Raw genomic sequence first — 25487 nt, forward strand, 5'->3', positions numbered from 1 at the left:
TAGATGCCTAATAATTTTTAGTACTCCTTAAATCTGCTTCACCAGAGAGATCATTGTACCAAGTCCAAACAGAAAAGCAGCTAGGAGGTGAAGCTCATCAGCCTGCTGTTGCTTCCTTTATTACAAAGTCTTCAATTGCTGGAAGAACTTGGCACAAAGGTATGGTACTGGTGCCATAATTGCAGGGTCTAACTATGGTACCAGTCAGCTGTTTGAACGCGAGACAAAAATGCACATGACGGCCTTGACAAGTGTTTTCCGCACAAAGGATAGTGGAAATCAGGAATTTGCTCCCCAAATGTTTTGGATGCTGGGTCAATTTGAGTTGTCAAGAATGAGATATAAAGACTTTTTGTTGGGCACTGGTAAGGAATACAGGACAAAGACCTATACAGTTACTGGATACTACAATGTAGAGCATACAAAATGTTACCTGCTGCAAAATGTTTTACTGGGTCAGTATATTTAAGGTGAGGGAAAGCACATAGGTCATGTAACTGTCACATACTGCATAAGGTGGTGATTGTAAAGAGGCAATAGTTATTTAAAGAAAAAAAAACAAGGTTAGTTTGTTTAGATGTCTAATTCGCTTCACAAAATAATTGATTGGTAGTTTTTCAGCAATATATCCTGAAACCAAGAAAAAGTCTGAAATCAAAAAACAAATAGATTTTTGCGATTTAACTTTAGTTGTTTTCTGTTTAGCTTAGTGGATTTGTCTATTTGACAAAGAAAATAATACTTCAAAATGCTAAGGAATGCGTAAAAGAACAATCAAAATGAAAACTTTCTGGAGGAAGCATACCCTCAGAGCTTCCTAGATGTAAACGTATCCTCATCAAAAACTACTATTACACCCCTAGCTATATGACTAGGAAGCATCCACAAAAATCATTAAGGATTTTGAGTCTGGGTACCAGAGTCTAAGGGAGGTTAAACCAGAGTGAAAGATCTAACCAAGATAAAGAAAGCTCAAGCTAACCATTTAAACCATGCAAGTGAAGAAATATACATTATTCAGGGGCAAATCAAAAATTCAAACTTCAAAATAAACTGTGCTAATATACGCCACCCCAAAAATTTCTACTATATATAAAATCAACATTAAATATTTTTCAATGTTTGTGATAAAGGTCCCATTGTAAACCAAATTATTGGGGAAGGCCAGGCCATTTTGGACCACAGCCTTGATCCAAGTTATTATCTTAGTCTGATTCCTGCTACAGGAAGGGTGAAGAAATGCGAAAGATGGTGCTCAAATGTTCAGGATGTTTGTCCAGCATGTACCTAAGCCAGTCAATCCAAGAAGGACCAAGATTCAATCCGCAGTCTATACAGAGTTATTCGATTGCAGCCAGGATTACAAAAAGCATGTTACAAATAGACCTCAGCTCCAGCTTCTAATTACTGATTCTCCCTTCAGATCAGATAGTCTGTGAACCCTCATTCAAGGTTCACACTTGTCTACTGGTGATTTGGGTGAGGCATTCGAAGAATGTAGCAAGTAGTCAACAGCTTCAGGAGAAGAAAAGTGACAAGAAAAAGAACAAATGTGGAAGTTTTCCTACTTTCCTGGTGCTAAACCAGAAAGTCCCCACTGCAAATACCATCTTTTGACACTTAATACCAGCAGTTTTAACTTAGGCGGGATTTGGAATAAAGGCATATCTTCTCAGTCATGCTCAAATTGCATCAAATTGCATACATGTTAAAACAGGAATACAATTGAAAGCACTTTCATAAACTTGGCAACGTAAATTTGAATCTCTTCTGTGCAAAAGGAAGGTAAATCTTTGCAGTAAAAATGCATCTTGTGGGAATCCAGTACATATGACCTCCCAATTAGAAAAACACTCAAAGGACATATCTACAAGTCCAGTTATTTGGCAGGTGCAATTAAGCAGAGAGTAGATTCTGAATTCTCATGCTGACTCAAGCACAAATATTATGAACTTTAAAGTTTCATTCATGTTTTGAAATGGCCAAAGGTTTTCAATTGAAATATGCGGGATGTGTCAGAATTTATTCTTTTGGAGGGTACATATTCTTATTCCACTAGAGTACTGTTATTTTTATCCTCCCTAATTTTTCTCCATTCTCCCATGAACAATTGCAACAATAAAACACCTTTAAAGTAGCAAAGCATCTAAAGGCATTCCACAGGAGCATAATCAAACAAAAATTTGACACTAAGCCATTAGGACAGATGATCAAAAGCTTGATCAAAGGGGAAGGTTTTAAGGATCGTCTAAAAGGAGGAAGGATGACCTGCAACCTAGGGTCTTAAAAGTGGCTGCAGAGTGTGAGAATGCATTGGTTGTGATCTTACAAAATTCCACAGAATCTGGAAAGGACCCAGAAGATCAGAAAACTGCAAATGTAACACCTCTATCCAAGAAAGGAGGGAGACAGAAAGCAGAAGACTATAGGTCAGTTAAACTAATATCAAGGGCAATGCTTGAATCCATTATTTAGGAGGTAATAGCAGGACATTTAGAAAATCATAACACAATCAAGCAGAGTCAACATGGTTTTCTGAAAGAGAAATTGTGTTTGACAAATTTATTGGAGTTCTTGAGGAAGTAATAAGCAAGGTGGATAAGGGGGAACCAGTAGATGCAGTATATTTGGATTTCCAAAAGGCACTCGATAAGGTGCCACATAAAAGGTAATTACATGGGATAAAAGCTCATGATGTTGGGGGTAACATACAATCATGGATAGAGGATTGATCAGCTAACAGGAAGCAAAGCATCAGGATAGATGGGTCATTTTCAGGTTGGCAGACTGTAACTAGTGGAGTCCCACAGGGATCAATTTACAATCTAAATTAGTTGGATGAAAGGATTGGGTGTATGCTAGCTAAATTTGGTAATGACACAAAGATAGGTAGGAAAACAAATTGACAAGAGGACACAAGAGTCTGGAAAGGGATATAAATAGGTTAAGTGAGTAGGCAAAAACTTGGCAGATGGAGTATAATGTGGGAGATGTGAGCTTGTCAGGAACAATAGAAAACAATATTATTTAAGTAGAGAGAAACTGCAGAAATCTGTGGTACAAAGGGCTCTGGGTGTCCTGGTACATTAATCATAAAAAAGCTAGCATGCAGGCACAGCAAGGGATTGGGAAGGCAAATGGAATGTTGGCCTTTATTGCAAGGGGAATGGAGTATAAAAATAGGGAAGTGTTGCTACAGCTGTGCAGTTCCTTAGTGAGACTGCATCTTGTGTACTGTGTACAATTTTGATCTCCTTACTTCAGGAAGGATATAATCGAATTGGAAGCAGCTCAGAGAAGGTTCTCTCAGCTGTTTGCTGGGGAAAAGGGGTTGTTTTATAAGGAAAGGTCGAGCAGGTGGGCCTATTCTCATTGGAGTAAAGAAAGTTGAGATGATGATGTTATTGACATATACAATATTCTGAGGGGAATTGACAAGGTGGATGCTGGGAGGGTGTTTCCCCTCGTGGGGGAGTCTAGAGCCAGGGGGCAGTTTAAAAATGAGGAGCCTCCCGTTTAAGATGGAGATGGGGAATTTCTTCTCTCAGGGGATCGGTAGACTTTGGAATTCTCTTCCCCAGAGAGCAGTGGAGGCCGAGTCATTGCAGATATTCAAGGCTGAGTTAGTCAGATTTTTGATCACCAGAATCTTGTATGTTTCAATAAGACCATCCCTTAATCTTCTAAACTCCAATGAGTATAGGCCAACCTAAGACAATTCCTTCATCCCAGAAAACATCAGAGGGAACCTTATTCGAACAGTTCCCATATCAATTATATCCCTCCTTAGGTAAGGAGGCCAAAAACTGTACACAGTGCACAAGAAGCAGTCTCACTACGTCACTGTACAGCTGTAGCAACACTTCCCTATTTTTTATACTCCAATCCCCTTGCAATAAAGGCCAAAATCCCGTTTGCCTTCCCAATCAAGGGTTATGGGGACAGACAGGAAAGTGGAGTTTTGCCCAGATCAGATCAGCTATGCTCTTACTGAATGGCGGAGCAGACTTGAGGGGTTGAATAGCCTACTCCTGTGTCTATTTCTTATGATCTTATGACATGTTTAGGGGGTAATTCCAGAATTTAGGGCCTCAACAACTGAAGGCATGGCTGCAGATGGTGGCAGGAAGGAAGTTGGTGGTGTAAATCCAGTCAAAATTGGAGGAATGCAGAGTTCTTGGAGAGTTGTAGGACTGGAGGGAGTTACAGAAATAGGGAGGGCAAGGCTAAGACGAAATTTGAACACAAGCATGAGAATTTTAAAACTCAAGGCACTGATTCTTTGCTGGGACAGTTCTACAGGTGTCAGTTGCCAACTGGTACTTGACCAAAGGTGCTAATATTCATGGGTGAGCTGTGGCATAAATAAGCAACCTATTCAACAGCAGACAACATCACAAGCAAGCCTGATCTGTTTTCAAATGTTCACAAATGAAAAATCCCATAGAAGTAGCGACCAGGAATCTAACACATCCTCATACACAGTCCCCCTTTCCCGCTACCCCCACCCCACATTCCAACAGAGGAAAAAGCTGAGAATAGAACAGTGGGACAGCGATCCATTTAAAACATGGAAGTTATTTCATAAATACCATTAGATCCCCGAATGAAAAACAGCATGCTTGGCTAAGGTTTTGATAGATCCTTTTCTAGCCAACCAGTACAGGACAGAGTAGAGATCAACATCTTCTCTAGCCTTAGATGCTTATCACAGGTAAATGTAAATGCAAATGCAAGATCAAATAGTAGCTGGGCCTTGCAACACTTATGCTCTCTATGCGGGTCTTTCTGATCTGAACAATTTAACAAGACATAATTCCACCAGCTGTTTTCACACTAGGTAAAAAGGAAGAACATTTTTCAGCTACATTTTCCCCTTCAGTGCAATAATGGACTGAGGACTTTGGTCTCAAATAACTTCTTCCATTCTTTATTCTTTAGAATAGTTTATAAGTGGCATTAAAGCAAGTAGCTTGCTTCAATTTTTGTCCATTTCTGCAATATAAGACAAAATGCACAAGAGCATTTACTAGCACATACTGAATCACTATGAACTTACCTGGGGCTAACCCAGCTGCTGATGGACTGCCCAAGGACGGATGAGAGAACAAGGCTGGTGAAAAGGCTGACATGTTCGATTGGGACACAGAACTTAGCCGAGGGGTTGATCCTCCTTTAGGGATGAATTCATTTGCAGCTGGATTCGGTGTCTGGCGATAAAATAATATTCTAGGCAATTATTCACGTAATGACCTGAGTTCATTATATGGCACTTAACCTAATATTCACATTTTACAGTTTTGAAAATTGTATCAAAAGGAAAAGAAAAAAGATATACTGGGAACCTAAAATGTAAAAACGAGTCCCATCACTGGAACTTTGATTAATCAATGAGAGTTTTCACTCCTGCACATATTCACATCAAAAACACTTGGAAACTGAGTTTATAAATAAATTAAAGAAAAGGATTTCAGCATCTACCTCACTTAAGAAGGGTGACAGAGAGAATTCAGAGCATGATAGACCAATTAACCTAACATCTGTTGTCAGGAAATTGCTAGCCTATAATTCAGGATAAGGTGACTGAACACCTTGAAAATATCCAGCTAATCAGAGACAGCGAGCATGATTTGAAAAGTGTGGTCATACTTGACCAATCTGATTGAATTTTTTTGATAAGGTGACTAAGAGGTATTAGAACTGGGGAATGTTTATGGATTACTAGAAAGCATTGGATAAAGTACCTCATAAGGGACTGTTAGCTAAAGTTGAAATTCACAGAACTGAAAGCATGTTATTCACCTGGTTAGGAAATTGGCTGAGTAGCAGGAAAGGGAGTAGTGATGATGGGCAGGAACTCTAATTGGTAGGATGTGACTAGTGGTTTCCCACAAGGATGTGTGTCGCAGTCTTAACTATTCATTGCAAATTAACAACTTATGATGGAATAAATAGAAAACCACTTATCTAAGTTTGTTGATGATAGCGTTGTAAGCAGTGCATAAAGTTACAAATAGGTATTGATACTACATTGATTGAAAAACTATGGCAAGTGAATTTCAGTGTAGGAAAATGTGAGGTCATCCAATTTGGACCTAAAAAGTATAGAACAGGATACTTTCTAAATGATGTGCCCGGTGGGCACCGCGGGGACTGGGGTGTTTTGTTGACCCCTTTAATCACATCTTAGTTTCATGTTTGTAAGGTTCCTTTACAGTTTTTCCTTGATTTTACAGCTGACCTGACTTAGGGGCTGTGTTTGATTTCTCCCTTGTTTTTGTTGATTTAGTTTATTGTTTTGACTCAAAAGAGTTACTTTCTAAATGATGAAAACCTAGAAACAGTGCTTCAGCAAAGAGACATGGGGGTCCAGGTGCATAGAGCTCTAAAATGTCATGAAGAGAAATGGAAAAATAACCAAAAATTCTAAAAGAATGCTGGCTTTTATATCTAGAGAACTAGAACAGAAGACAGTAGAAATAATGCTTCACTTTATAAAGCCCCAGGTAGACCACACCTAGGGTACTGTTAGCAATCTAGGCTTAGGAAGGATATATTGGCCTTGGAGGGAGTGCAGTGTGGATTTACCAGAACAATTCTGGACTCCTAGGATTAAATTACAAGGAGAGATTACACAAACTAGAGGCTGTATTAACTGGCATTTAAAACATTAAGTGGCATGGAGATGTCATGGGGGCATGTGGGGATTTGGAGAGAGCATGAGGAGCAGGTGGGGGGTGAAAGGGTGTGATGGGTGAGGGCTAGACGGCCAGCCAGCATTTAAAGCAACTAGGACAAAGTCCCAGAGAACCAAGGCAGGCCTTGACATTTGCCTGCTCTCATGGCCGCCTCCAACCTGCTTTCGGGGTCGGCGGGCCTTACTTGATCCCACCCCGCCTCTCTAGAGCGCAATTGTGTGTGACAGGGCTCTTTATATCTAGGCGGGTCTGCTGAGTTGGGAAATTTCACGACTGGAGCTACCCCACCTCGGCAGCAAAAATCCGGCCTTTAGTGTCAAGATTTTGACACTATAACAGCCTAAAGATCACACTGGTGCAATTGCACTGCATTAAAACGTTTTCTGCAATTTTCAGAATATTTGAAACCTTTTATTAAAAAAATTCTCAAAATATAAATACTGCAATTACTAAACGAAAAGAACATGGTTTGTGCTAGACACCAAAAAACGTTCAAAGATGGTTACGGCAACCTAATTGATGTTGTCTGCTCAAAATAGAGAACCTGCCTGGAAGTGTCCCTTTATCATCCAGGAGAGGCTGGAGCCTGTATAGTATATTTTCCTCTACTTTTTCTCATTGAATTGGTCAAGTATAAACTGTGTGAGCAGCATAAAATATAGAACATTCTCTTCACAAAAAAATTAAATGTTAAAATAGACTTCAAGGACCAATGTAATTAATTTTGTAAATTATAGAAGCCGTAGCTACATTTCTTCCCTTTTCCCAAATCAGACTCGTATTTTTATATACATGCATGTACACACTCTCAGGAAACTAGCTGACATGTAGTGGCAGTGCCAATCCCAACTCTTCAAGAGCACATTTGTGTAGATAACGTTTGCAATGGTATCAGTAAAATATTTATCAACTGAGCAGCAAAGCGTTAAGAATTCAAAACAAACCACCTCTTATGTTTAAATATCTATTATTTGTGCTCATTAAAGATGAGATCAGTGGGGGGGGGGGGAAACATTTTTCCACCTTTTCTAATGTCCACCACTCTTGAGTGTTCGATACCAAGAGTAGGAAGCAAAATAAGGCAGTTTCTATTAGAGGGGTGTCAAACATGCAACCCATGGGTCAGTTTCTTCCAGCCCACAAGCTTCTCATGACTGTTTTGGTCAGGAGTACCAAAGAGGAACAAGGCATAGTTAATCCAGAATCACAGAAGCCCAACTATTGAATGGGGATCAAAAGGCTGGAAACAGAAGGCCAACAATGCAGATTGGTAGAAACACAGCTAATTAATAAAACCAACCAATTACATTCCTTACTAACTACTGTCAACTGGTCATTGACACTTTCAAAAAGGCATCCTTTAAATTCATGCAATCCTCTTCAGTAATTTTTTAAAATTAGTGCTGTAAATAGCTATCAACATAAAAACAACATATTGACCAGAGTAGTCCAATTAGCAATTCATTAAATTAATTATTTAAATTCAACCAGCAGCTTCATAATTACCTGTCATTTAAATAGTTGGCTAATTTAAGGTCATCCTCCCACAAATATGCAGGATAAAGTTAAAGCCTTTTTTTAAAAAAAAATCTAGATTTAGAGAAAAACAGGAATCAGACTATAACTGGAAAAGTGTGAAAATGGTCAACTAGAAGAAGCTAAAACTCTTACATTTATAAACAGGGTTAGTACCAGGCCAAAAAAAGAAACATAATTCATTACCTTTAACTGAATTCTAAAAGCTTTAATAATATTTTGCTACAATCTAAAGCATATGCTAGTGGTTCCAGTTGTTTTGAGAGACTCCACTCATTGTGGTGTTTATTCATGCAGCACTGTATTGGTGGCCAGGATTTTGTCAACAGTGTGCCATTCACGATGTCCTAACCGGAACTGTGCGTAATTTATGCTCTCTCTCTCTTTTTTCAGTTTCCTACGTGATTACAATTAAAATTCTAAGCGCCGGCACTATACATGGAAAACACGTACAATCCAGCAGCAGGGGAAGCTTGGTGAAACCCACCATCAGCTGACAATGTCACAGGTACAGGTAGCCTACGAAAGAGCATCCTGGACAAACAGGGATACTCTGCATCACAGCCACAACTTTCTTGCCCAACTACACTGCCATCAACATAAGACTTGAGAGCATAAAGGTGGCATGGTTGTTTTCCAAAATTAAATTTCACTTGCAAATTTTTCACATTACAATGGTTTCATTTTGGCATCGTTATTTGTCAAGGCTAGCTTAGTCAGAGCTAAATGTACTGACACATCTCTTAGCTGGCAGGCACTGATGATTACAGGGGAGTTGGGGGCATTTCCTTTATTGTGGAAGAAACAGTGTTGTGCTTTTTAATTTACTCTTAATTGAACGTTCATGTTAAGTGTCCAGTGTTTGGATGTTGGGGCTGGACAGAGTAGATAAGGAAAAGCTGTTCCCATTCATAAAAGGGTTAGGAATGAGAGGGCACAGATTTAAAGTGATTTGCAAAAGAAGCAACTGTGATGTGAGAAAAAACTTTTTCACACAACAAGTCTGCAATGCACTGCCTGGAAGTGTGGTGGAGGCAGCTTCAATCGAGCCATTCAAAAGGGCATTAGATGATTACTTGAATAGAAACAATGTGCAGGGTACGGGGAAAAGGCAAGGCAATGGCACTAGGTCATAATGGTCATTTGGAGAGCTGGTGCAGACACAATGCGCCGAATGGCCTCTTTCTGTGCCATTAAAATTACGTGATTCTGTGTTGTACTCACCACTTCTTGGGACATGGCTGAACTTACAAGGTCAGCTGGACCTCCCTTCTATGCATTGTGATGTGGGGATAAATCGAAATGTTGTAGGTGAACTCAAAGCCCTGTAAGAACTCTGCCAGCCAACAACCTGAGATAGGTATACATTTGAACAGCACTGGAACTGCCTTTTAGAGCTCTAATTTTCTTATCTTGAATGACTGCCCCTACCTCCTCCACACCCAGGGTGCCAGGCCCTTCCCATTTCATTCGTCCACGACCCCAACCCCACTCTGGTTTCCTATGGATCCTTCTGCCATTCCTCCATGCTCCAACCCACTCTGCACCCCCGCCCCGACCAATGACTCACCCTTGCCAGTCCAGAGCCTCCATGCAAGTTGCCATTCTCCTGCTCCCCTCCCTTGTGCTGTAGAGTTAAACAAGGAAAACCACTGACCTTACAACTATACAAAGCCACTAGTGCATGCCATCTTTAAATAAACGTGAACTGAGTGCCAGGAGATTCTCAAGTGCCACTGACTTTATCCCGAGGGTAGGACATTATTCAAAACTTTTTCACACTAATGAGCTTTTATGGCATACAAATATATTACAAGTACAAACCCACCACAGGCTGGTGCTATACTTGACAAGACATCAACACACCGCTGACTTTACTGCTGCATCTCAACCTGCTGTAGGGAAATTGAAATTTACCATTCCGTCTAATTAAGTCGTCCTGCACACCACATTTCCTGCTCATGTCCTATCTACAGTAGTGCGGGGAAAACTGCAATTGTCTAGGTGGTCTCAATGCAAAGTATACCACACCAAATAATATAATTTCAAGTACTCATCAGCCAGGGCTGGATTGAAGATCAAGTGCAAGAGGTGAAGAAAAGTGGAATGAATAATTTCTCTCAAGAATCCCAAAAAAGACAAGTCCAAAGATTTTCTTCATGGTGAGAAATCAGGAGCCCCATTAGGTGTCCATGCACACAAATCTCTAAAAGCTTGCAAACATGTACAAAAGTAATCAAAAAGACAATGAAAAATTGGCTTTTATTTCAAAGGGGCTGAAAAATCTTGTACAAACACATTTCATGACCTTAGGAATTGCAGGCGATTGAGTAATTTTGACATAAGGAGCCAATGAAGTAGTTATTTTGGTGAAGTGTTGTAATCTGTTTTAATGATGTTGGTTGAAAAATAAATAATCAACCAGGACACCAGAGAAAACTCTGCTCTTTTTTGAAAAGTAGCATGGGATCTTTTACATCCACCTGAGGGGGCAGATGGGGCCTTGCATTAACATAATAAACCTTAATATAGCATCAGATAATGCAGTGCTCCCTCCATACTCTTCTGTCAACCTGGATTGTGTGTTTAAGTCTTTGGAGTGGGATTTGAATGCACACCGTTCTAATTCAGAGGTGAGTATGCTACCGCTGAGCCAAGGCTGACAACTATGTGAGGTGGAGATAAATAAAACCATGTAAAGACCATCATCATCTTGGGTTTTTGAAAGAACTTAGATCGCATAAGTAATGATAAATTGTTACACAACAGTATGCAAGCCACATTTTAAAGCACCCCATTATAGAAAGGACACTGAAGTCATAGAGAGCCTTACATGATATCGTGGATAGGAACATAGTTATGAGGAGAAGTTTGAGATAATAGGGCTATTTCCACTGAGACAGAAGATCGAGCAGATTTACGAGTGTTTTTGAAAGTTGTGAAGGATTTTGTTAGAGTCAACAAGGAAGAACTTCGCTTTGGCTGGGGCATCAATAGCAAGGAACAAGATTAGGAGAAATTTCTTTACACAGAAGCTTACTGAATCATGGAATGCTTTGCCACAAGAAATGGTTGAGGCAAATACTATTGCATCTTTTGAAGGAAAAACTGGATAAATAATTCAAGTAGAGAAAGATACAGGGATATGGAGAGAGATTGGATTGCTTTAGAATACAGTTGGCACAGGTACGATGGGACCAACTTGACCACCATCTATGCTATAACCATCTATGGAGGAATCATTTTGATTTTTTTCCAACCAACGCCCAATACAAAACTGAAACAAGGAAAAAGCACAAGCAGACTGTATCCACAACAGTAAGAGGTAACAAAAGAAAAAATGAAAGACAATTGCCAATACATAATTAACACAGGTTAAGAAAAATCTAAAACCCTCTTAAAGACACTTAAAGTACTTGTGTTCGTTCATGACGAGCATCTTCAAAATACAGTATGCTCTTAATTTCAAGTCACTTAATTTGAATTATCTGACAATTCAGTTATTTTATGTACTGAATTCCCACTTTGCAGTGTAATTTATGTTGTTTAATTATGTTCCTCCAACCACCATTTTTTTTAAAGAGCAAAATAAAGTTTTGAATTAACAGCAAACTTTACAACTTTTATACATTTTCTCTAATAATATTTCGCGAACCAAAGTGCATTGAATAATTTAGTGGGTGAAGTGCCTATTACGTTTGATATGGGCCTACATTAATTCTGAAACCTTTTGACTCCCACACATAAATACCGCAGGACAGCAAAATTCCACTTGGCAACTAAAATCTTACTTCCAAGCTGTCCCAATCGGAAAAACAAAGCAACTTGGCAAATGAGAAACAATGACCGTACATATATTTTAGTATTTGTTTTGTCAGGTTAAATCTCTCTCACAGGAATCAAATCAAATTTTTTACCAGTTTGATTTCATACCAGAATATTTTTTACCTGGCGAAGTTTTCCCCTTGGCCTTGAGTAAAACAGTAATATTTTTACAGTACTGTTCTGAATTAAAAACTAAAGCAGTTGCCATAAATTACTGAAATTAGCAATCAGCTAGGTCACATAAATCCACAGAAGGACAAGACTTTTTGAAAAAGCTGACAACACACTGATGTTTAAGATCAGAAGTAGCAAACTAGTCCCCATTGTTCTCAACTTTCAATGATAGAATGCTTAAATAGGTCATTTGACTCACCTGCTTATGTCAATATTTATCTCACACAAGTCACTTAGCCTATCCCCATGAATGAAGCTTCAAAGCTCCAAACATCTATGCTGTCAGATTGTCTGTCTCACATAGGGCTGAATTATCAGGGCATCCATAAGCAGGGATGGAAATGATGAAGGTGACAGGATTCCCACTCTCCCTGTGTCTGCCTCTCTTCAGATGATCTGTTCCCCCTAACAAGCTCTTAACGAATTTTTCAGCTGTGTTAAATGGGAGGAAAGTCAGTCATGGCTTTCCCAGGGCATCATCTTGGTCCCATAAGAGGTTCAGCAGCGCAAAAGGGAAACTGGGGACTTGATAAGGACGCTCCCTTGATGCTACACAGGTGGCTGGGGGAGTGAGCACTCAGCTCCCAGGCTTTGAATGGGGTCGACACACCTGTGACAGTGCAGGGCCAGAAGAGCAGGGGACAAGGCTTCCAAGGACAAATGGGCTGTCACCCAACCATAAGGAAGGCACCAACTGGCAACGCGGGCACAGCTGTCAGGTCATGGGCAATATCCTCTACTGGAAAGGCAGAACCCCAGGCTTCAGGAGGAGATGGGAATGAAGGGCAAGAGGGCAACATGGCACAAACCCCCAATACAGAATCGATTGCTGAAGACAGAGCTACCTCTAGATGTCCAAAAATTAGTGCCACAGGTGACTGCAACTCTCCAGGCAGATGGTCACAGATATGTGTGCCCTCGTCGCTGAAGATCTTGCTCTCCATGCCTTGCCAGAGGTCAGTCACTGTGACTTCTTTTTCTAGCTTCTTTCAAGGATCAGCTGCTGAATTTAGCAACATCTCAAAAATAGCTGCACACCACTACATCTCACTGGTCACTGATGCCCCTTTGTCAGAGCTGGATGGTACATTCATTTGATGACAGACACTGCCTTGCAGGACAGAGGCATTGGGTTTTGCCTCCATTACTGGATTCCCTGAGCTGCAGGGCATCATCAGCTGCACCATGTGGCCATCAAGGCATTCAGTGATAAGCCAATGAGATCCATCAACAGGAAGGCCTTCCACTCTCACAAAGCCCACTCGATCTGAGACCTTCCTCCATGTGAGCACTCTCTTTCCTGGCTGCTGTCATGACTCCTCCCATCCTCTGCCAGTCCAGGCTGCCTTAAACCTTCTCTCCAACTCCCAAAGTACTGGGATGGATCCTAGGAGACAGGGAAATCCCTTGAAGAGATGGCTACTCACCCTTCTACAGGAGCCACACGCTGAGACACAGAGGTGATGCAACTGATGCCACCTACTCAGTAGGGCCGCAATTGTATGTTTGTATGTTACCTGGTCTAGCCTACATGTGACTCCAGGCCCACATCAATCTGGTTGACTCTTAACTGCCGTCTGAAATGGCCCAGCTAGCTACTCAGTTTAGAGGCAATTGGGGATGGGTAACAAATGCTGGCCTTGCCAGCAATGCCCACATCCCAAGAAACATTTTTTACAAGGTTTTGCTATAGTACAGGGCATTGTTGAGACTGCATCTAAAGTACTGTGCGCAGTACTGGTCACCCTACTTAAGGGTATAATTGCATTAGAAGCAGTGCAAAGAAGGTTAATTTGCCCAATTTCTGGGATGAAGGAGTTGTCTTATGAGGAAAGGTTGTACAAGTTGGGCTTGTATCATTGAAATTTCAAAAATTGAGAGGCAATCGCATTGAAACATAAAAGATCCTGAGGGAACTTGACAGGGTGGATGCTGAAAGGATGTTTCCCCTTATGGGAGACACTAAAACTAGGAGACACGAACGGGGTCTCCCATTTAAGGCAGAGGAGAAACTTATTCTCTTGAGGGTAGTTAGTCTGTAGAATTTCCCTGCACAGACGGCAGTGGAGGCAGGGTCATTGAATATTTTTATGGCTGAATTGGATAGATTCTTGATTGACAAGGGAATCAAAAGATATAAGGGGTAGAAAGTAAATCAGGGTTGAGGCCACAATCAGGTCAGCCATGATCTTATCAAATGCCGCAGCAGGCTCAAGAGGCCGAATGGCCTACTCCTGCTCCTACTTCATACGCTCATATAACCAAAACCTTATTCCTCTCTCTATCCAGTCACTCATGCTGAACCAGACTGCACAAACCTTGTCATTCAGTTTAACCCCAGAACTGAGCTCTAAAATCCACATACTATCCACCACTATGATCTGTACTTCCACCTCTGCAATACGGAGAGCTTCCATTCATACATCACTGCTGAAACCCATACGCACAATTTTAGATGCAACTTCTTCAGTGTTGTCTTGGCAACCTGAATCATGACCCAAAGGAAATTCTACTTTCTCATCAATCCTTGCTGGCCTATATGGATTGCTTATTTGCCAATACAATGAACTGAAAAGCTTCATTTCAAATCCTCTAAGGCCTTGCCTCACCTTGTGTCTGCAATCTCTTCCAGACTTATACCTTTCTCTACATTCTCTAATCCTTGAGCTCTCACCATCTGTGCACCTCAGTTTTCCCTCTGCCCCACCACTGGTGACATATGTTAGCTGTCTCTGCCATATTCTCTGGAACTCCCTTCCTAAGTCCCTCTATCCTTAAAAAATGTACTTAAATTCATCCTTTTGATCTGTTATCAGTCACTCTTCTAAATCTCCTTCTTATGGCTTGTCATTCATTGGTTTATATTCCAGATCTTTTTCTTCCCTATCTGTTATGTATCTCAAGATATTTTCTACATTAAAAATTCTATAAAAATGCATGTTGCATATTCTAAAATGTACTATTTCTTTCTTTTGAATAAATGGAATAAAGGATAAATAAAATTAATGTAGGCCATTAAAGGAAATTTCAAGCCTTTCATTTAAAGTATTTCCTCATTTCCATTTTTTTTATTTCATAGCATGCGAGTATCACTGGCTAGGCCAGCATTTACGGCTCATCCCTAATTGCCTTCAAGAAGGTGGTAGTCAGCTGCAATAAACCACTGCAGTCCATGTGGCGCAGGTGCAACCACAGTGCTGTTGGGAGAGAGTTCCAGGATTTAGACTTAGCAACAGTGAAGGAAAGACAAAGTAGTTCCAAGTTCGGTTGGTATGTGGCTTGGAGAGGAACTTGCAGGTGGTGGTGTTCCCATGTATCTGCCACCCTTGTCCTTCTAGGTGGTAGAGGTTGAGGGTTTGGTAGGTGCTGTCAAAGGAGGCTTGTTGAATTGCTGGAGTGCATCTTACAGGTGGTACACACTGCCAACGCTTTGTGCTGGTGGTGGAAGGAATGAATACTTAAAAGGTAGTGGATAGCATGCCAATTAAGAGAACTATTTTGCCTTGGTTGGTATTGAGCTTCTTGGGTATAGCTGAACTGCACACATACAGGCAAGTTACTTACTGCAGAATTCCCAGCCTGCAACCTGCTCTAGTAGCCACAGTATTTACGTGGCTTGTCCAGTGAAGTTTCTAATCAACGGTAACTCCCAAGATGTTGTAGATGGAGGATTCAGCGAAGATATGCCGTTTAACATCAAGAGGGGATGGTTAGATTCTCTTTTGTTGGAGATGGTCATTACCTAGCATTTGTGTGGCATGAATGTTACTGGTCACTTATCAGCTCAAGCCTCAATGTTGTCTAGATCTTGCTGCATGCAGGCACAGACTGCTCCAGTATCTGAGCAGTTGCAAATGGTACTGAACACTTTATAATCATTAGCAAACATCCCCGCTTCTGACCTTATGACGGAGGGAAGGTCACTGATGAAGCATCTGAAGGTGTTAGGCTGAGGTCACCACCCTTAGGTACTTCAGTAGCGATGTCTTGGGGTTGAGATGATTGACCTCCAACAACCACAGGCATTTTCCTTTGTGCTAGGTATGACTCGAAGCAGTGAAGGCGTTTCCCCGATTCCCGTTGACTTTAATTTTACCAGGGCTTCTCAATGCCGCACTCGGTCAAATACTGCCTTGGTGTCAACAGCAGTCACTCTCGGCTCACTTCTGGAATTCAGCTCTTTTGTCTGGGTTTGCACCAAGGTTTTAATGAGTTCTGGAGTGATGTCTAAAAACAATATGACCATATGTTAAGACTGTGGAAGAAGCTTTCAAAATTTCTTCAGTACTTCCTCTTCCATTGAAACACTTTGGTCATCAGCTTGCATCACTCCTACACACAGATGGGGACAGGCAGCTTCCATTCACTAGTGCCAATTTGCACCCAAGTGGAAATAACAATAAACTGAAGATGATAGATATGGATAGATAGATAAGATAGAATAGAAAAAAAATCCCTCCAGTGTTGCATTGGAGTGTCAGCCTAGAATTTTGTGCTCAAGGAGAGGGATTTGAATCCTCTGACTCAGAGCTGAGAGTGCTACCCACTGAGCTATGGCTGACACTGAGAGGAGTATCTTTCAAGTGTTACTTCACATTTAGAAGAACATTAAAACATTTAATGTGAAAACTGAAAGCTCTTCTTTTCCTTTGTTGGTTGCAGCAAAGATGCAACCTGGACTTAAAACCAAGCTAATGTGACAAATAATCAAATTAACTCAGTTACCAGAACGCAGAGAGAGATAAAATTTAATAGATCCAAACTGTCATGTACAAGACTGATATTTGCTGTAAATTATATACGTTATTTAGAAATGTTAAAAACATGTTATATTGGCTTACACCATAATTATCAGAATAGATTTCATGAGCTTCTATGATAATTTATGCATAAACTATGGACATGATGCATTGATCTAATAGAGAATAGGGGGGGGGTTAAAAAGCAGTAGTAATCTGATCAAGGAAACTCAGACAGCATCACAGCCCAAAAATTAAGCTACAATAAATACCTCAATCCCAAGATCATATTATTTGAAAAGCATTAAGCATCTTCATTCAATTTTGGTTCTTTCAGTTCCAACAAAGATAGACAACACACTATTAGGGCTGTCCACACTGAAAGAGGAGGAATTAATAAAAGGTGCTTGGAGTTCAAGAAATAAACACTGCTGAGAGCCATGGTCAAGAGAGAAATCATCAATATATTTTACAAGTATAACTGCATCATGAAAATGAATATTAATGATTATTGAGTCAAAACAAAGCAAAAACCTATTAAAATATATCACATAGTACTAAAAATATAATTCAGTATCACAGCTCAGAATGACAGTTGCAATTTTAGTGAGATAATTTATGCCATAATTTGAATTGGATTCATGCCTTGTTCTCTTTTCAAAATTTACCCATCTTTTGCTTCCCCCTACCTAAACAAATAATCACCTGTGAACATTTATTTTGAGTTTTAAACAGAACAATTTAAAGTAAATTGTTCCTGTAAAATAAACACCAGCGGATTTTCCTCATTCATCTTCTTGATGGAAAGGGTGTAACTCTCATAATTCCCCTCCTCCTCTGCCAAAAAGGCTCAGGAGAAGGAGTAATTATCTTTTGGGATAGCTACACAGTGAGGGGCAGAAATGCAAGAAAAAGACCAAATTAAATACAGCTGCAGTTAAAAATGTAGTCAACTACCTACCTTTCTCCGTTGAGAAATGCTGAGGCCGGAGAATTCACTGAACAATGAGGCGGGTAAATTTAGTTGATCTGCAAAATAAGTTTAAGTATTAATTCATAGGTTAAAGACCAATTAGTATTCCCATTATTTTCTCAATTATATTGAGCCAGAATTTGCTGTCAAAATAACAGAGTCCAATGACATTCACCATTACAAAAGCAAAAAATGCTGGAAAAACTCAGCAGGTCCGACAGCATCTGTGGAGAGAAAGACAAGTCCGTATGACTCTTCTGCTGAGTTTTTCCAGCATTTTTTGTTTTTGTTTCAGATTTCCAGCATCCCTAGTATTTTGCCTTTGACATTCACCATTATTTGTGTGTAAATGGTACAGCAACTTCCAGAAAGTGTCAGATGCACAGGTTAAACGCGAATATCCAAAAGATGCTACCCGGTTTGCGCCTTTCCACCGCAATGTTCACAAAACTCTCACATCATTGAAATGCATTGAATGATGCAAATTTCCAGTATTTGTCATGTCAAGCACAAGTATCATTTTGACGACACAATTCTGTTACTGCTAACCAACCACTCTTGCACTAAAATTTAATTATTACAAAGACTGACAGGGAAAACTGTAACTGAACAATGAGTGATCTTTAAGGAGGAGATGCTTCAAGCACAGGCTAGGTACATTTCAACAAGTGTGGAAGACAGGGGAATCAAAGTTCCTTGAATGATGAAGGAAATAGCGAATGTGATGAAACAAAAAAAGAGGGTGATCATGCATGTCAGATGTATTCTTCAAGGAAGAACCAGGTCAAATACAATAAATGGAGAGGAGAAGTGAAAATCAAAATAAGACAGGCAGAGGGAATATGAGAATGGAGTAGCATTCAATATAAAAGGGAACCCAGATTTTCCACTGGCATGTAAATAGTAAGTAGGTGACAAGAGGCAAAGTGGGTCCTATTAGGGAGAAAGAGGGTAATATATGCATAGGAGTGCAGGGTAAGGTTAGAATACTTAATGAGCACTTTGTATCAGTGGTTACGTCAAGGATGCTGACAAAATATTTGTAGAAGCAGAGATGGTAGAGGTAATAGGTGGAATGAAAATTGAGACAGAATGTATTGGAAAGGCTGGCTACACAGAGTGGATAGGTTGCCCAGTCCGGATGGCTTGCATCCCAGGTTGCTAAAGCAAGTGGGGGTAGAGATAGCAGAAATCTTGCCATAATCTTCCAATCTTCTCTAGATACAAGGGAGGTGCCAGAGGATTGGAGATTTGCAAATATGACACCCGTATTCAAGGGAGGACGTAAGAACAGTCCTGTTTAACTGCAGGACAATCAGTTTAACATCTCTCATGGGTACGGTTTAAGAAACAATAATTGGGGGAAAAAGTCAACAGGCACTTGGAAAGGTTTGCATAAATAAAGGATAGCCAGCATGGATTGCACTTGACTAATCTAATTAAATTTCTTGATGAAGTAACAGAGAAGGTTGATGAAGGGAATGCAGTGGATATTGTCCGTACAGATTTTAAGAAAACATTTGACAAGATATCACAAATGCTGGTTAACAAAATTGAGGCTCATGAAATAGGAGGATCAGTGTCAGCTTGGATAAAAAAATTGGCTGAAGGTCAGAAAATAGTGAGTTGTGGTAAATGTTTTCTTTCGGACTGCAGAATGGTAGACAGTGGAGTTCCCCAAGGCCCAGAGCTATGACTACTGCTTTTTCTGATTATATATAAAGGACTTGGATATTGGAATACAGGATAAAATTTCAAAATTTGCTGTTAATACCAAACTTGGAGGAGTGGCAAACAGTGTAGATGATACAAATAAACTGTAAAAGGACATAGATACAAGTGGCAGATAGAATTTAATACAAAGAAGTGAGAGATGCTGCATTCTGGCAGAAGGAATAGGGAGAGGAAATATAGACTTAATGGCACAGTTCTAAAAAGTGGGGCAGAGGAACTCGGAGTGTATGTGCATAGATCTTTGAAGGTGGCAGGGTATATTGAGGGAGTGGTTAGGAAAGCATATGGAATCTTGGGCTTCATAAATAGTAGTAATGAGTAACAAAAGTTATGCTCAGCCTGATGAAGGGTCATACGGACTTCAAACATCAACTGTATTCCTCTCCACAGATGCTGTCAGACCTGCTGAGTTTTTCCAGGTATTTTTGTTTTTGTTGTATAAAGCTCTGGTTAGGGTACAACTACAGTACTGCATCCAGTTCTGGTCACTAAAAGTTAGGAAGGATGTGAGGGTCCTTGAGTGAGCGAAGGTTTAGCAGAGTGGTTCCAGGTATGGGGAATTTCAAATACAAGGTTAGGCTGGAGAAGCTTGGCTTGTTCTCCTTGGAGCAAAAGAGGTTGAGGGGAGATTTGATGGCGGTATACAAGATTATGACCGGTTTAGATGAAGCAGACCTGGGAAAAAAATTCTCATTAGCTGATGGTGCAATGTCTTGGGGATACAAATTTAAGATTTTGAGTAACAGATAGGGGGGCTGAGAGTAAGAACTTTTTTTACGCATGGCATGAAACTAACATTTTTTCATTATACTATTGTGGTTTATTGTAAAATAGGTTTATGGGTGAAAGTATAGATGGTTTTATCTGTGTGATTTAATTGAATTAGAGTCAGATAGGCTGCAAGCTTGAAATTATCAAAAGAAGTTAGGGGTAAAAGGCATTTGAAATGCTAATGAGTAAACACGGATGAGGACTTAGCATATAAGGTGTGAAGGAAATTTGCATATAAGGTGTGAAGGAAATAAGTGAAGAGTTGTTTGGGTTTCAATGGGATGATAGGATGTTTAGTACTAACAAGATAAGCAAGGTCAAGCAGTGTGTTTATTTTTCCCCAAAGGCACTGACCATATTGGCAGCATTAAAGACTTTTATATTATGGGGAAAGGAAATTTCCAAAGACGTATAGAACAATAGAATTTACAGATTAAAGAGTGCGAAGCATATATAAGCAGGAATGGAAGGCTGCGTTATGGGCCATGTAAGATCTAAGAGGGCCATGTAAAACAGCCTTGCAGAAGCCTCCAGCCACTTTTGCAGAAGTTTGCTATGTCCAGTAACCAAAGGTGGAAGAAAGCCTTTGGAATTCCACTGTTGAGTGAGTGCTGTGATAAACTTGCTGGCTTGCTATTTAAATTTAGAATCTATTTTTGACTGTTGCCTTAAAGGAGGTGTGTAGTTGGGAGTCAGGTTAATTAGGAATTTTGGGATTTGTATTAAATAACTGCAATTTTATGTACGTGTAGGAAATCTTTTTGTTAAAAAATGTTTTAATTTAATTTTGAAAATCTCTATAAGTGTTAATGGGCGCCTTACTTCTGAATTCGGTGCACAAATCTTCTCGTAATAAACACAAATTGCAAAACTGTTGTGATAGCGTGGCCAAATTTCCCCTTGTGGATTTGGTCCACCTGGCATACATGTTGTGTCATAACACACAGCAAGTGGTAATGATCTGGAACATGCTACAAGGATGGTGGAAGCAGAGATGATCAATGATTCCAAAAGGAAACTAGATACCTACTTGAAGGAAATAAACGGAAATAAACTTTCAGATTTACAGGGAATGGAGTGGATTGCTCCACGGAGAGCTGGCATAGGCCAAAAGGCCTTCATTTGTGCTGGAATGACTCCATGACTAAATGTAGTGCCACTTTCCTTCTGGTTTCAATTCATGTTGAACATTTTAGAAATACCAAATTTTAAATTTAAAAAAATTTTACTTTTCCTTTGCCTTTTTTTTCTCTCAATCCATTCTATCGTTCCCTCCTTTACTTGACTCAATATTGAATTTACTCATTTCCTTCTCAGTTCTAGTGTTGTTTACAGTCCTTTAATCTGATTGATTAAGAACATCCACAGCTGATTGCCCTGTTCATTTGGGTCCCAGATGTCCTGTTTTCCTTGCTGCGCCATTATCAGCTCGCATCTTCAGCAACTTGCACCGTAAAATATTTAAAAATCTAACTGCAAGAGCAAGTGTAACTGATGGCAGATGTCGTATTAAAACAAATTATGGCTAATGAGACTCTCAGAAAAAAAACAATCTAGACACCAAAAAAAAAGGCCAAGAGAGGGTATGCAGAAAGACTTGTCAGTAATGTAGGGGAAAACTAAATGATTATATAAAAGAGCATTTAAAAAATAATATGAAAACAAAATATTGCAGATGCTGGAGATCAGAAATAAAAACAGAAAATGCTGGAAATGCTGGAAACTCAGCAGGTCGGACAGCATGTGTGCAGAGAAACACAGTTAATATTTCAGGTGGATGATGATCCTTCATCAGGAACACCTCATGGATAACCCTTGAGAGTGACTGTCTGGAAGGAAGTACGACAATCGTATCGCTTGAGCTCTCAAGGTTCCACACAGACTTTGCCATACTCAGTAGGACCCACTTTCTTGGAGAGTGGCAGCTGAAGCAAGTGATGGCATAGTGTTGTCGTCGCTGGACTAATAATCTAAGGAACCAGGGTAATGCTCTGGGAACATGGTTTTGAATCCCGCCATGGCAGATGGTGGAATTCAAATTCAATTAAAAAAATCTAGAATTAAAAGTCTAATGATGACCGTGAAACTATTGTCGATTCTTGCAAAACTCCATTTGGCTCACTAATATCCTTTAGGGAAGGAAATCTGCTGTCCTTAGGTGGTTAGGCCTATATGTGACTCCAGACCCACAGCAATGGGGTTGACTCTTAAATGAATCTGAAATAGCCTAGCAAGCCACTCAGTTGTATCAAACCACTTCAACCATTTCAAAAATGGAACGAAGCTGGACGGACCACCCGACATCAACCTAGGCACCAGAAACGACAACTGCAAATTCAGTCTATCAACCCTGCAAAGTCCTCCTTACTAACATCTGGGGGCTAGTGCCAAAATTGGGAGAGCTGTCTCACAGACTAGTCAAGCCTGATACAGTCATTCCCACGGAATCATACCTTACAGATAATGTTCCAGACACCACCAACATCGTCCCTAGGCATGCCCTGTCCCACTGGCAGGACAGACGCAGCAGAGGTGGCAGCACAATGGTATACAGTCGTGAGAGAGTTACCCTGGGAGTCCTCAACACCAACTCCAGACCTCATGAAGTCTCATGGCATCAGGTCAAACACGGGCAAGGAAAGCTCCTGCTGATTACCATGTATCGTCCTCCATCAGTTGATGAATCAGTCCTTCATGTTGAAACCCACTAACCCACTTGGAGGAAGCACTGAGGGTGGCAAGGGAGCAGAATGTACTCTGGGTGGGGGACTTCAATGTCCATCACCAAGAGTGATTCGGTAGTACCACTACTAATCGAGCTGGCCGAGTCCTAAAGGACATAGCTGCTAGACTGGGTCTGTGGCAGGTGGTGAAGAAACCAAAAGGGAAAAACATACTTGACCTCATCCTCACCAACCTGCCTGCCGCAGATGCAGCTGTCCATGACAGTATCGGTAGGAATAACCACTGCACAGTCCCTGTGGAGATGAAGTCCCACCTTCACATTGAGGATACCTCCATTGTGTTGTGTGGCACTACCACCGTGCTAAACGGGATAGATTGCGAACAGGTCTAGCAACTCCAAGACTGGGCAGCTATGAGGCACTGTGGGCCATCAGCAGCAGCAGAATTGCAGTCAAACACAATCATGGCCCGACATATCCCCCACTCTACAATTACCATCAAGCCAAGGGATCAACCCTGGTTCAATGAAGAGTGCAGGAGCAGCACCAAGCATGCCTAAAAAAAGATTAGGTGTCAAACTGGTGAAGCTATGACACAAGAATACTTGAGTGCCAAACAGCATTAGCAGCAAGTGATAGACAGGGCTAAGCCATCCCACAACCAACGGATCAGAACTAAGCTCTGCAGTCCTGCCACAGCCAATCATGAATGGTGGTGGACAATTAAACAACTCACTGGAGGAGGCAGCTTCACAAATATCCCCATCCTCAATGATGAAAGAGCCCAACACATCAGTGCAAAAGATAAGGCATTTGCTACAATCTTGAGCCAGGAGTGGACATGGGGGAGGTGATGGCGTAGTGGTATTGCCACTGGACTAGTAATCCAGAGACCCGGGTTCGAATCCCGCCACGGCAGATGGTGGAATTTGAATTTAATAAAAATCTGGAATTAAAAGCCCAATGATGATCATGAAACCATTGTCGATTGTTGTTAAAAACTCATGCCCTTTAGGGAAGGAAAGCTGTCATCCAGGCACATCAAGGATACGTGCTGTGTGGCACTATCACCGTGCTAAATGGCATCACGGCAGTGCAAAAGATAAGGCAACAATCTTCAGCCAGAAGCGCCAAGTGGATGATCCATCTCGGCCTCCTCTGGAAGTCTCCAGCATCTCAGATACCAGTCTTCAGCCAATTCGGTTCACTCCACATGATATCGAGAAATGGACAAAGGTACTGCAAAGGCCCTGACAATATTCCAGAAATAGCCAAGCTGTTCCAGTACTGCTACAACACTGGCTATGTGGAAAATTGTCCAGGTATGTCCCATACACAAAAGCAGGACAAATCCAAACAGTCTACTCTCCATCAGGCTATCAAGCTGCTCACTGACGCCCAATTTGGGTTCCACCAGGGCCACTCCTGACCTCATTACAGCCTTGGTTCAAACACTGACAAAAGAGCTGAACTCCCGAGGTGAGGTGAGAGCAACTGCCTTTGACATCAATGCAAAGGATTGTTGGATTGTTGGAGGTCAGTCATCTCAACTCCAGGACATCACTGCAGGAGTTCGTCAGTCCTAGGTCCAAATCTTCAGCTGTTTCATCAATGATCTCCCTTCCATCATAAGGTCAGAAGTGGGGATGTTCGTTGATGATTGCACAATGATCAACACCATTCACGACTCCTCAGATACTGAAGCAGTCCATGTCCAAATGCAGTAAGACCTGGACAATTATCCAGGCTTGGGCTAACAAGTAGCAAGTAACATTCGTGCCACACAAGTGCTGGGTAATCAGCATCTCCAACAAGAGAGAATCTAACCATCACTGAATCCCCCACTATCAACATCCTGGGGGTTATCATTGACCGGAAACTGAACTGGACTAGCCATATAAATACTTTGGCTACAAGAGCAGGTCAGAGGCTAGGAATCCTTCAACGAGTAACTCACCGTCTGACTCCCTAAAGCCTGTCCACCATCTACAAGGCAAAAGTCAGGAGTGTGATGGAATACTCCCCACTTGCCTGGATGAGTGCAGCTTCCACAACACCCAAGAAGCTTAACACCATCCAGGACAAAGCAGCCCGCTTGATTGGCACCACATCCACAAACATTCACTCCCTCCACCACCGATGCACAGCAGCAGTAGTGTATACCATCAACAAGATGCACTTCAGGAATTCACCAAGGCTCCTTCGACAGCACCTTCCAAACCGATGACCACTACTATCTAGAAGAACAAGGGCAGCAAATACATGGGAACACCACCACCTGGAAGTTCCCCTCCATGTCATTCATCATCCTGACTTGGAAATATATCGCCGTTCCTTTTCTGGCACTGGGTCA

General features: G+C 40.9%; 1 protein-coding gene across 3 annotated transcripts in view; it reads right to left on the bottom strand.

Moving 5' to 3' along the window:
* pan3 (poly(A) specific ribonuclease subunit PAN3) overlaps positions 1 to 25487 on the bottom strand; it is a 201037-nt gene that overhangs the window by 132040 nt on the left and 43510 nt on the right. For all 3 annotated transcript variants that reach the window (XM_078545380.1, XM_078545378.1, XM_078545379.1), the window contains exons 4-5: positions 17934 to 18001; positions 5060 to 5210 (exon numbers count right to left, since the gene is read on the bottom strand). In XM_078545380.1, the coding sequence (XP_078401506.1) occupies positions 5060 to 5210; positions 17934 to 18001 (219 nt within the window). The remainder of the gene's footprint in view (positions 1 to 5059; positions 5211 to 17933; positions 18002 to 25487) is intronic.

Source organism: Cetorhinus maximus, chromosome 7 (genome assembly GCF_964194155.1).
Source record: "Cetorhinus maximus chromosome 7, sCetMax3.hap1.1, whole genome shotgun sequence".
Taxonomy (NCBI): Eukaryota; Metazoa; Chordata; class Chondrichthyes; order Lamniformes; family Cetorhinidae; genus Cetorhinus; species Cetorhinus maximus.